Source organism: Dipodomys ordii, unplaced genomic scaffold (genome assembly GCF_000151885.1).
Source record: "Dipodomys ordii isolate 6190 unplaced genomic scaffold, Dord_2.0 Scaffold48, whole genome shotgun sequence".
Classification (NCBI taxonomy): Eukaryota; Metazoa; Chordata; class Mammalia; order Rodentia; family Heteromyidae; genus Dipodomys; species Dipodomys ordii.
The window spans coordinates 12394681-12406849 of NW_012267264.1; the positions used below are offsets into that span (position 1 = coordinate 12394681).

Consider the following 12169-nt stretch of genomic DNA (forward strand, 5'->3'; position numbering starts at 1 on the left):
ACATTTATTCTTCCTGGGTTCAAAGTAGATATTTAGAAATTAGTGTCATCTTCATTGTCATCTTTCACCTGGCTTTCTGCCTCTTCTCCCAATTATTTCTCATCCCTTTCTCCTCACTCTTCCTACTTATTCTTCTCTCTGCTTTGTTTTCAGATCAGAGGGGCAGTTTACTTTTTAAGATTTTCCACAGCATTCACAAAGAGGGAGGTGTGATAAGTTATGCTAAAAGGTCAAGCTTGTGCAACATGGATCTCACAATCCATTCTTCATACTTCTCTCCCTAATGTAATCTTTTGTGGGGGGTCTTTTGTCTTAAAAATTCTTCTTTTCAAATTCCTAATCTTATAGATGTTATGATGAATGGGCCACATATACATCACTGTCAAAGCAAACCTTATCAAGAGAGCCAGAAATCATCCATTAGAATATGAGGAAAAACCAAGTATAACAGTGGTTGGGTTGGTTATTTTTTTAACTAATTAATTGGTTGTGGTCTTGTCCTAATTAATTAACTGTGATCAAAACAACAAAGTAGATGAAAATGGATCCTGGAAGAGGGATTACAATTCCATTCACATAACACATTCTTCTTAACAACAGAAAATAACATTTTTAGTTAATACACTAAACACATGGTACCTAACACAAGTTTCTACATTTTGATGTCCATATTATATTCTATTAAAGCAGAAAAATGAAAAATATACATAAAATCCAAACGATATACCCAAGGGAAAAGATAGATCAAGAGATAGAAAGAAGAAATCTGGAAGGCTACTTGACAGTTATCCAGAATTACAGAATATACATTTCAGTTTTCAGAATACCCATTGAGAGAACTCACATTTCAGAAACATTGAAAACTATGAAAATATACTTCCTCCCTCCCTCTTTACCTCCCCCCTCTCTCTTTCTTTCTCTCTCTCTGTTGGATTCTGCCACAATTCTACTGGAAATTACCTCTGAGCACATATCAGGCAAATACTGTTATAGTTGTTGGGAACAGAAAGAAGATGTTTTGATATTTTTCAAAATTCTATCGGGCAAAGATTTTCTTCAGTTATAAGCATACTTTAAAATATATTTGTATACTTCCCATTTTGCCAACAAAGCAAGCATTTTAATAATAATATAAAAGAAAAAACAAAATAATATAAAGATAGTTCAATTTAAAAATAATATCAAGTCTAGTATTTAGTTTGTTGTACTGCTTGTTCATTGGTTAAACATGAATTTCTCTTTATCTAGAGAAAAATTGCTCCTATTTCTTACATTTTCTTTCTTCACTGTTCTTCTAATAAGTCTCTCCTTTGCTAGAGAATAAGTCAGTATAATGCATGATGCCCTGGGTTCGATTCCTCAGCACCACATAAGCAGAAAAACTGGAAGTAGCTGTGTGGCTCAAGTGGTAGGGTGCTAACCTTAAGCTGAAGAGCTGAAGGACAGCGCCCAGGTCCAGAGTTCAGGCTCCACAACTGACAAAAAAATTTAAAAAAAAATAGGAACAAGGATAACTTCTATTTGTTTATTCCATCTTATTAAACACTATTTTCAATTTAACATGATATATTGTGAAGCTTCAGTATGCATTGTTCATATTACTGTTTCCATCTCCTTATTACTTTGAGTTATTTACTGCTTTAGAATTTTATTTAGATGTGTATATATTTATATATTGATGATTTATTGAGACTATTATTGTGGAAATGGTAATATGATAGAGAAGCGAATTTGTTCAAATTGCATTGTGAACATGCATGAACTATTATTCTCATGTATGCAAGTTCCTATATCAATAGTGCACACTATTTAGAATAAAATTTTAAAAAGTAATATTTGGGTATGACAGGATTTTCTTAAAATCTGTGTTTGTTTCTCTCAAGAGCATTAACATATTTGGTTCCTAATTATAATGTTTATTTTAATGTCATTACTAACAATGAAGCTATTATTAAAATTTCACATTAGATTCTCCTTTGAAATAACAAGTGTTTAAAAGTCACTTGAAATAGTTATTTTGTTTTGTGTTTACTTACCAATTTAGCATACACTTTTATAGTCGTGTATTTTATGTTTTCAATATCTACTTGGTTCAAAATCAAAATTATTAGAATGATCTGTTTCTGAATTATTCTTCCAGTATTTCTCTAAGCAAAGATAAACACACTTACATAAACATATAAAAATAAATTATTAATATGTATGTATTGTGCATTAGCTTATTTTACAATTTAGACCAAGATTGCAGCAATAATTTTAATTTAAGTATTAAGGTAATTTAAGATTTCCAGTTTAATGTTTCATGTTAATCAAGTGACCATGTTCTTTGGTTGGTTAGGGGATATTCTTGGAAGAGTTTTTAATTTTATTTCCCATTAAAATAGGTAATGAACAACTAGGCTTAAATTTGGCATTGTCTTCCTGTCATGTGGACCTGCTCCAGACTTCATCCTGTATCAATGGAACTTGTAGCCATGCTATTGTACACTATATGGCTGTAACAGACTTTTCCCGAGATGGAGATAGAATTACAAACATTGAAGTACAGCCTGTGGTCAAGGAGAACTTCTTGTGGAGCAGCTACATTCCAGATGGCATTCAGGTGGAAAATTGCAAAATGATCTTTATAACTTACATATTAAAAAGACATGTGTAAGCTGGGCACCGGTGTCTCTTGCCTGTAATCCTAGCTACCCAGGAGGCTGAGATCTGAGGATCAAGGTTCAAAGCCAGCCTGGACATGAAAGTCTGTGAGACTTTATCTGCAATAAACCACCAGAACAACAGAAGTGGCTCTGTGGCTCAAGAGCTAGAGCTCTAGCCTAGATCTGAAGAGCTGAGGGACAGCGCCCAGATCCAGAGTTCAAGCCCCATGACTGACAAGAAAAAAAAGACATTTGTCTTTTATCACTGATTCTTATAATTTTTTGTTTAAAATTATTTGCTAAATGGTTAGTCTTTAAATGATTTGATTTTCAATAACTTTAGTATAAAGCACAAATTCATTGAAAATTCAATGCAATTCTGAAGTAATTTGTTGTCATTAAACCGGTAGTAATATTCGTTAACAATATGTTTATTTTTCAGATAAAAGTCAAGGATGTTCCAACTGCTTACTGCTATTCATTTACTGACCCCCATATAATTACCTTTGATGGCAGGTAGATTCTTGAAAGTTTTTTCTTTTAATAGTTTTGTTTGTTTGGGTTTTGATAGCATTTTTTAAACATCCTACTGTTTTATCATTTCTTAGTCTCAGTCACAAAAATTTAAAAGGAAGGCAAATATGACCCTTGTTGACTGATTTTAAGATGCTAGTCTATTTATATAGATTTTTTATCTTAAAACTAATGCTTAGTAAAAAGAATGGACAGATTGTGAATTTGAAGTTGTAGAAAGGAAGATTATTATGAAGATTATTATAAAATTTGCTTGGTCATTTACTTTAGTAATGATTAAATTATTTGCACCTAAATGTTTACCTGTTGATTTCTTATAAGAAATCATCTGTGTGGTTTATACATAATACATGAATTAACACACTAGATATAGCTTAGAAACATTATTTTTAATTATTTATAAACAAATGCTTCATTTTTGCCTTTGAAATTTAAGTAAAAATAGACAAAATGACTACAAAGTAATCTAAGCTATCCTGCTATTAATGTCTGCCTAGAAAGATTTAAACTCAATTTTGCTGCTCTGGGAAGTTCATGATACCAAGAAAAAACTGATGGAAAAAACTGATACCTTATTGTTGAGTTATATTATCTTATGATGCAAAGTACTTTCTTTTAATTGGCATGTGATCAATAAAAATATTGTTTTGTATAAGTGAATAGATGGAAAACCCCAAGAAATAAAATAAGGCACTCTACAGATTCAAGCAAGTATTGAGAAGTTATCAGAAATCATCTCTTATACAAAAATCTTTTATGGTTATAATTTAAGACTCAGAAGTTTTGGTGAAAAAAAGGGTTCAAGAATGCATAGTGGTGATAAATTTAAACCAATTTAACTCAACAAGTCAATTATTTGGCCATTAGATTATAAGCTATATTCTTAGTTTTTTGGGGGGGATATAGCACTGTACAAAACAGATAAATTCTCCCTGCCCCCATGGAGCTGACCTTGGAAAGGATGAGGAGAGAGATGAACACAATTAATCATTATAATATACGAAGTGTTTGTGGTAAATATACACCATGAAGAAAACTAGAAAAGGGTGGGAGGGAAAGGCTGGAATTATGGCTTGTAATTTATATCAAAACAGACTGGTTCCAGAAAGCCATTAAGTGAGAGTAGTATTTGGACAAGTATTTGAAGAAGAGGAAGACAACCATGCATGCACAGTCAGCAAGACTGCCCTCCACCTCCAAGCTGCCTCCCTGGTGGAAGGGAAAATGAGTAATGGGGAAATTGAGGTGTTTGATTCATGCATGCAAATAAATGTTCAGGACAAATAAAGCTATTGGAAATCTAGATTTTTTCATGTTAACATTGAAATATATTGAATGCATATAACTGTATTGAGTGTATACTTTCTGTTTATAACATATTATTGTGATATTTATACTGACCCGATGCAATTTTTGTTAATGATAGGGTATATGATAACTTCAAGACTGGAACATTTGTGCTTTATAAGAGTACAGCACGTGATTTTGAAATCCATGTGCGCCAGTGGGACTGTGGAAGTCTTCACTATCCTGTGTCATGTAACTGTGGGTTTGTTGCCAAAGAAGAAGGTGATGTAGTTACTTTGGATATGTGCAGTGGAAAGTTACATGAATTGCAACCATATTTATTTGTAAAGAGCCATGATGCATCCAGCAATATCAAGATAACTGAATCTTACTTAGGAAGAAAAGTCACAGTATGTATGATTCTTTAATATTGAAACCATTTTCCTTCTGAATGAATTCCTATTAATCTCTATTAAATTAGGAATTAGTATTTTTATATTAATTTGTCCAGGAAAAACGGAATTTATATTAACTATGATCTTGGAGTAAAAATCTTTTCATCTACTACACAGAACTAAATACAATGTAACTAAAACTGTTAAATTGACATTTCAATTGCTGCCTCATTTGACATTTCAATATGACAACCCTGTGGATTATTCAGAAAAAGTAATTTTGATAGTATCTAAAAATATGATAAAGATGGAAGAGATAATTAAAAATGAATATTCAGGAATACTTAGCCATTTCAAATGAATGCAGTGTCACTATTTATGTCAGGAACAGGCTCCTGGGTAAGTAGAATTGCACAATGTCAAAAGGGGAGTTTCAGGTTCGACATTTGTGACTCATGATCTGACTTCTTTTCTATGAACTCAACATTGCTGGATATTACTTAGAGGTTTAGAAAAAAATCAGTATCATAAATATGACCATTTATTTTCATACTTGTTTTTCAAAAGTTCCTTCCTGGGTTTTACTCAACTGTAAGAAAAATGCTTTCAGAATAACTGGGGGAAATGCTTTTAACTTGTAGTATTTAGGAAGATTAATCTTAAAACAATCTTAACCGTATCTACTCTTGTTTGTTTGTTCATATCTGTTGTATTTGTAAATAGCAACCAATAAGCCCCCTAAAAAGTGTTAGAAGTCAACAGAATGGATACTAATAAAAAAAGTAAAAATAAATTCAAATAGACCCAAACTTGTATATTCATTAATATTTTAAGATAATATTTCATATCTATCAGCTAACTAAACCTTAAAGTCATATTTATTTTTCCTCAATTTTCAAAAGAATGATTTCAAGGTATATAATTTAAATGTAAATAAAATATGGTAACATGATGTTTTTATAAGCCTTATTTAAGGGAACAATAACATATCTGAATTCAATCATAAAAAAACAAAATTCAAATCAATAATTTGGGGCATACTTATTACATGTAGAGCACAGTTAATACACATCTCTTAAGACCAGCCGGGAGTGAGATTCTGTTAGAGAAGATGATAGATAGATAGATAGATAGATAGATAGATAGATAGATAGATAGATAGATAGATGGATGGATAGATAGACAGACAGACAGACAGATAGAGCGAGCAGCATACACATATGTAATTAAAAAAAGAAACAGTACTAGAAAACATTGTCTAACTGTACAGTCAACAAAAATATAAATTTATTACTTTTTTGTAATTAAACAAATAACATAGAGCAAACATCTCTCATAAAGCACTGGCAAAATTAGAGATAGTGAAACTAGTCTTTCTAGAGGACATATATATTTTATATGCTCCCACCCTAGATATGTATTTTATTTTACCAAACATTTTATTTTTGGAAAACTATTATAGTGAAATAAGTATGTATATAACCCCAATGATAATCCTTCTGTCTCTCTTGTAACAAGAACTATTATAAGTAATCAGTGATTAATAACTAACACTCTAAATATAATGACCAAAGAGTAAACAATATTATAGTTGTGAAAATAATAAAGTACATGTGTATATACTGACAAAGAGACTGTTGAAGAATTTACACTGAGATCTTCACATTAGTTACTCTGAAGATGAATGTAACATTTCTCTGCATTTAATTATTGGTAAAACATACCATTTTAAAAAGAAAGAAGTATTATTTTCATTAAAAGCAAATTAGTAACAGCACATTAATCAGAAAAGCAAATATAGGTAGTATATCTTTTGTGACTTTTGATTTGAAGTGATTATTTTTCCTCCGTGTCTGGTCTGGGCCAGGTGAATTCCACAGACCCAGACAAGTGGCACCTAGTCAGGTGATACAGGTTACTACAGTCACGCAGCAAACTCTTCCCACACTAATTGCCAATTCCTCAAGAAGCTTCTGCTTATAATTGGCTTCTGATTCTATTTACCTACTAGCAACAAGAGAATGCTGGTTAACCACAGGAACATGTTCTCTAGAGTTACATGTATTGGTATGAATTAATTGCTTGTCAGTCTAGTCACTTATTAAATAACTACTATCAGAAAATGACTGGGTAAACACTAATTTATAACTATCCTGGTTTTTTAAAATACTGTCTTTTAGTTTAAAAAATTAAAAAGGGAGTTGAATGCACTGTATCTCCAAAAGTTAAAAAGATAAAGATTAATATGGTGACCAAATTTCAAATGAGGAAAATGAAAAAAAATATTCTTTTGCAACAAATTAATATTTTGTTCTGTTTATGATAGGAATAAGTGAGTTTGTTCCATATGTACTTAATTGACATCTTTGATTTCCTCAATGCTTACTTCTGTGTTTCAGATTTGGTTTTCTTCTGGAGCATTCGTCCGTGCTGACCTTAGTGAATGGGGTGTCAGTCTCACCATCAGAGCCCCTAGTTCGGATTACAAGAAGACTTTGGGACTCTGTGGTACCTTCGATGGAAATCCTGAAAATGATTTCCATGATAAAAATGGAATCAAATTGGATGAAAATTTTAATGATTTTATTAAGGAATGGAGGTAAGAAATGAACCATTGTAATTACATTAAGATGGAAGTTAAATGAATGCTGATTCAATGTTCTTCCTTTCTGCATGTCATTGCTTGGAAAACGTTTTTGTTCAAATCCTTCTTTTCTGTTTTCCTTCTGGAAGGATTGTACCTGGAGAGAGCATGTTTGACACTTTGCCAACTTCTCTCACATATCCTACAAGACTCTCTTATTGTAGCTGTTCACTGGGATCTGCGTCTGAGCACTCATTTCCTAATCATGCTTACAGTGTTTCTCAGCCAGAAATTGCTTCTGTTTGTGAAGATATCAGACATGTTCTGTTCTCCTCTTTGATACCAGAACTAGATGTCACTTCAGAATACATTAAGACTTCTGAGGACTTGAACCTAGAAGCTCTTGACAGAGGAATAAATAAGCACACATCTGGAGATGAAAATAAGTTGGATTTCTTGTTGCAAGAAACAATGTTTGCAAACCTAACCAAACTGGACTTGAATTTACAACATCCTGGGAATGGAAAACAAGATGCACCAGAATATTTGGACAAGGAGAGAAAGAACCAAGAGAGTTACAGCCAAGACTTGAAGTGGAATCAGCTACACCGATGGAAACGACAAAACGTTAATGAATTTCTGCTTTCGCTGGCTTTTCAAAGTCACAATCAAATGAACCTGGAAAAGTTTTCTTACTTTTTCCCTGAGGATCATGTCGAAGATGCCCATCTAGAATTTGTCCCCTCGTGGCCCACACCTTCTGGTCTTACCAAATCCAGCACCTTGGCTCTCTGTCAGCAGACACTAGCCAACTCCAGCATAGGAAGGCTCTGTCTTGCTTTTCTTGGCAAGAGACTAGGTCAGGCCATTGACATGTGCATTAAGGATGTTCTTCTAAAAGATGATGCTAGCTGGGCAGAAGCCAGTCTGGCGCTTCTGGAAAATGAATGTGAAAAGAGAGTTTCAGAAGAGAGAAAATGGAACAAGGAAGAACTTGAAGACGTTCTCCTGGTATTAAAATGCCCAGGCTTATGCAGTGGCAATGGGCAGTGTATGGAATGGGGATGTGTGTGTTTTCCTGGCTTTAGTTCCTACGATTGCAGTAAATTATATGGTGAGTAAATACCTTCCAACTGTGAGATTGTGACATTCAGTTATGCAAGTGATTTGCTCTGTTTTATCTTTAGTATGTTAGAGCTTATAAAGATTACATAAAGCAAGATCCATATTGCATTCATTATTACAGTAATGATTTCTCCTGATTCACTATAATAGGTGAAATTCTTACAACTGCCTGTAAGCACATTAGGATCTCGAGTGCCATGTCTTTCCAGGCCCAAGTTCTTCCTCTGTCACCCTATTGTTCTCTCCAGACCCTGTGGTCTCTGTGCTGTTCTTTGGAAATGCCAGGCTTTTGGCTGGGGGTATGACACAAATGGTAGAGCACTTGCCTAATAAATGTAATAATAGGCAAAAGCAGCAATTGTTAGATAGTAATATTAACTACTATATCTATAATGAGATTATTATTAGTTTTAAAATGCCAGATGTATAATGGGTTAATTCAGTATTAAATACAAGCTAGCAATTAACTAATTTAATACTACTAGCTAAACTATTTTACTACAAAATACAGTACCCTACTGAAATATTTTGTTACAAATATACATTTTTTCCCTTAGTCTGCATATATAATGTAAACTCATATGGCAAGCCAAAATGTATTTTGTTAAGGTAGTTATTTATTAGCACCTCTCCTTAATTAATGACAAATATTTTAAAAACCTTAACAAAATGCATATTTAGATACTGATAGTATCTATACCGTCCTTTTTATTGGTTTGATGGTAGATGTTAGCATTTCTGTTAATACCAGATTACAATTAACGTATAATGGGTTAATTCCTATAAAATATTTTGAGTAAGCTTTGAAATGTTATCTTATGTATGCTTTTAATTCGGGCCTTGAAACTAATTGTTCTGACTTTTTGTGTTATTTCTTCTATTTTGTTCAAAGATAAGACCCCTGAAATAACTGAACTTGAGAATGCTGGATTCTGTGATGTTCAGAGATATAACTGTGTGATGGTCAGAGTTTTTGGTGAAGACTTCAAGACTTCCATTAAGTGTGAAGTTACCAAGCTGCAAGTATGATTATTATGGACTTTATGACAAAACATTTGAAACGATTGAGTTTAAGAATAATTCAGATTGATTTTTATCTCGGTTTAGTTTTGTCAATTAGTTAGCAGAAAACCCTCCAGAAGACAGTAAGTCCACAAAGTCTACAGGGAAATTCCTTTGTTCCTTAAGTTCAAGATTTATCTTTTTAATTGGATGTGGTGGCTCAAACCTGCAATCCCAGCTATGCAGGTGGTAGAGAAAAAGGAAATTATGATTTCAGGCTAGCCTGGGCAAAAGGTTAGCAAAAATCCGTTCCAACAAACAAGCTAGGCCTGGTGATATAAAAACCAAGCACTGGAATGCAAATTTATTCTCCCAGCTCTATGAGAGGTCTAAGTAGAAGACTTCAGCCTGAAGCCAGAACTGAGCCAGACTTTACCAGAAAGATAAGCCAGTCTTCCCAGAGGAGGCTGAGGGCTGTGGTTGAAGTGGTAGTGCACTTGCCTCACAAGTGAGGATGTAAATTCAAATTCCAGTACTGCCAACAAAAAGCTGCCTTATTTACAAATTCTATTGAGATATTTTACATCATTGCTATTGAAATACAGAATTACTACTTACAGTCAAAATAACAAACTAAAAGGATATCAAGAAATCTCTATTTCTGATTTCACTATCCAGATGGCAGTTTCCTCTATGCTTCCAAAAGATAAATATCAAACCCTTTCTGCATAGCCCTTCAAGATGAGGTTAAGCCTTAGTGGCTTTGTTTTCATTACACATTATTTCAATCTCAGTGATAGCAATGATAAAGTGGCATGTTGTGTGGTTTTCCATTTTCTGTTTCTTTACATAAGAGTATCCATAGCATGTACTAGAGACTCACAGGATATTTATGAATAGTCAGGACATATAATCCTGTTCATTTGGGGTAAACCATCATTAGAGGGTATGAAAACTAAAATCAGTTTCCACATCACAAACCAAGGGGACCTTGCATTCCTGAAGTACAATGAGTACACCAAGACATTCCATCCTCTGCTAGAAAAAAAACCACTGTCAGATCTGCAATCAAATAAAGAAATTTATATTATGGCTTATTTTTCAATCTCCAATTTTCAACATGGTGGTTTCTACAAGCCACACACTAGAATGTGCTTGGCTATCTTTGTTATTATTTTTTTTTCTGCTGACCTGCAGTATTGAACCATCAGTATACTGCATGACCAGTGATAAATGGGGGAAAATACTCTACAACCAAAGCAATTTTACGTGAAAACCTAACATTTGCAACAGAATATACTTTCTTTCCATATAATTACTAGTTGTCAGAACAAAATTATTCTGACTTTTCCAGTTTAGGCCCTATGGCATTTTTACAACACTGTAAAACAATATCTAAAGTGTAGCTTATGCATTACAGACCACTGAGTTCATAAATAGGAGTAACTAGTTAGAATTTTACTTTTAAATGGTGTATAAAATTGCTCAAGCAAAAAGGCCCCTTTAATGAAGATAGTACATTTCTTATAGAATTGAGGAGAAGAATATAGACAAATTCCCAGAGGGAAAAATAACTTGAACATGTTGACATTTGGACACTGTGACAAAAATTTACTTGCAAATTTTTATCAGTTCTATTCTTTCTGGGCTTCATTTTTCATTTTTCTATATACTTGTTTTCTACATATACTTTACATGGTCAAAAGTAGTTCCACAGTTCTATCTGGAATCTCAAGCCACCAGAGACAAACTGGTCCAACATTCTGTTTGGTATAAAGTTGAATTATTACAAGGAGTTAAAGCACTAACTCACTTAGTCCTTCCCCTGAACAAGGGAGGGATAGTGAGGAAGGTGGATTGTCTGACATCCTAAGAACTCAGTGCTACCCATAACGAAGAGGAACAAAGGCAATTTCAAGTAGATGAAGAAGGTATAAAGTTCTACAAGACAAAAAGAGAAAGTTTTAGATGAGAAAATCCATCCATTAGGTGTTATCTATGTAGTCAGGTGTGTGTCCTTTTGCTCCAAAAATCATTGCACAGTGATTCATCATATATGCAAATATTGATCATTTCTTCAAGTTGAACACTGAAGTAAACACACACTTATTAGGGGCAGTTTATATTCAGTTAAAATGTCTATGTTTTCATTATTTTGAATGCAATTCACTCTCCATAGGTCTTTGTTTCTTCATTGTATATTCTATTGTGGTAGACATATACCTTAACGTTTGTATTTGACTATATGTAAGTTACTATCTGAATATTTTTCTGGTTTAACAGAAATTAATTTCTTTCTCATTTAATGCCTTCAGTATAATGGCCATAAATGGGTGCTGGGAGAATCCATCTCTGTTCAGACGATCTTTCAGAACAACAGAACTGTTGATTGTCACTTACCAACTGAGGTCCAGCAGGCTAATACCATGGATCTGATGGGTGAGAACTCAGTTGTGAAGTGGCAGTTAAAGGTAAAGTGGTAACAAAAAATAAAAGATATATTTTCATTTATAAACATAGTAAATAGTCATGAAAATTCATGAGTTTATGATGCTACATTCAGAACAAATCATCTTACTATACAAATGCATCTTGCA

At 33.2% G+C, this 12169-nt stretch overlaps 1 protein-coding gene across 1 annotated transcript in view; it reads left to right on the top strand.

Annotated features, from left to right (window-relative positions):
- Vwde (von Willebrand factor D and EGF domains) overlaps positions 1-12169 on the top strand; it is a 49137-nt gene that overhangs the window by 12108 nt on the left and 24860 nt on the right. Inside the window, exons 8-14 of the mRNA XM_013019919.1 lie at positions 2385-2602; positions 3088-3161; positions 4606-4876; positions 7261-7460; positions 7595-8559; positions 9463-9593; positions 11888-12043. Of these exons, the coding sequence (XP_012875373.1) occupies positions 2385-2602; positions 3088-3161; positions 4606-4876; positions 7261-7460; positions 7595-8559; positions 9463-9593; positions 11888-12043 (2015 nt within the window). The remainder of the gene's footprint in view (positions 1-2384; positions 2603-3087; positions 3162-4605; positions 4877-7260; positions 7461-7594; positions 8560-9462; positions 9594-11887; positions 12044-12169) is intronic.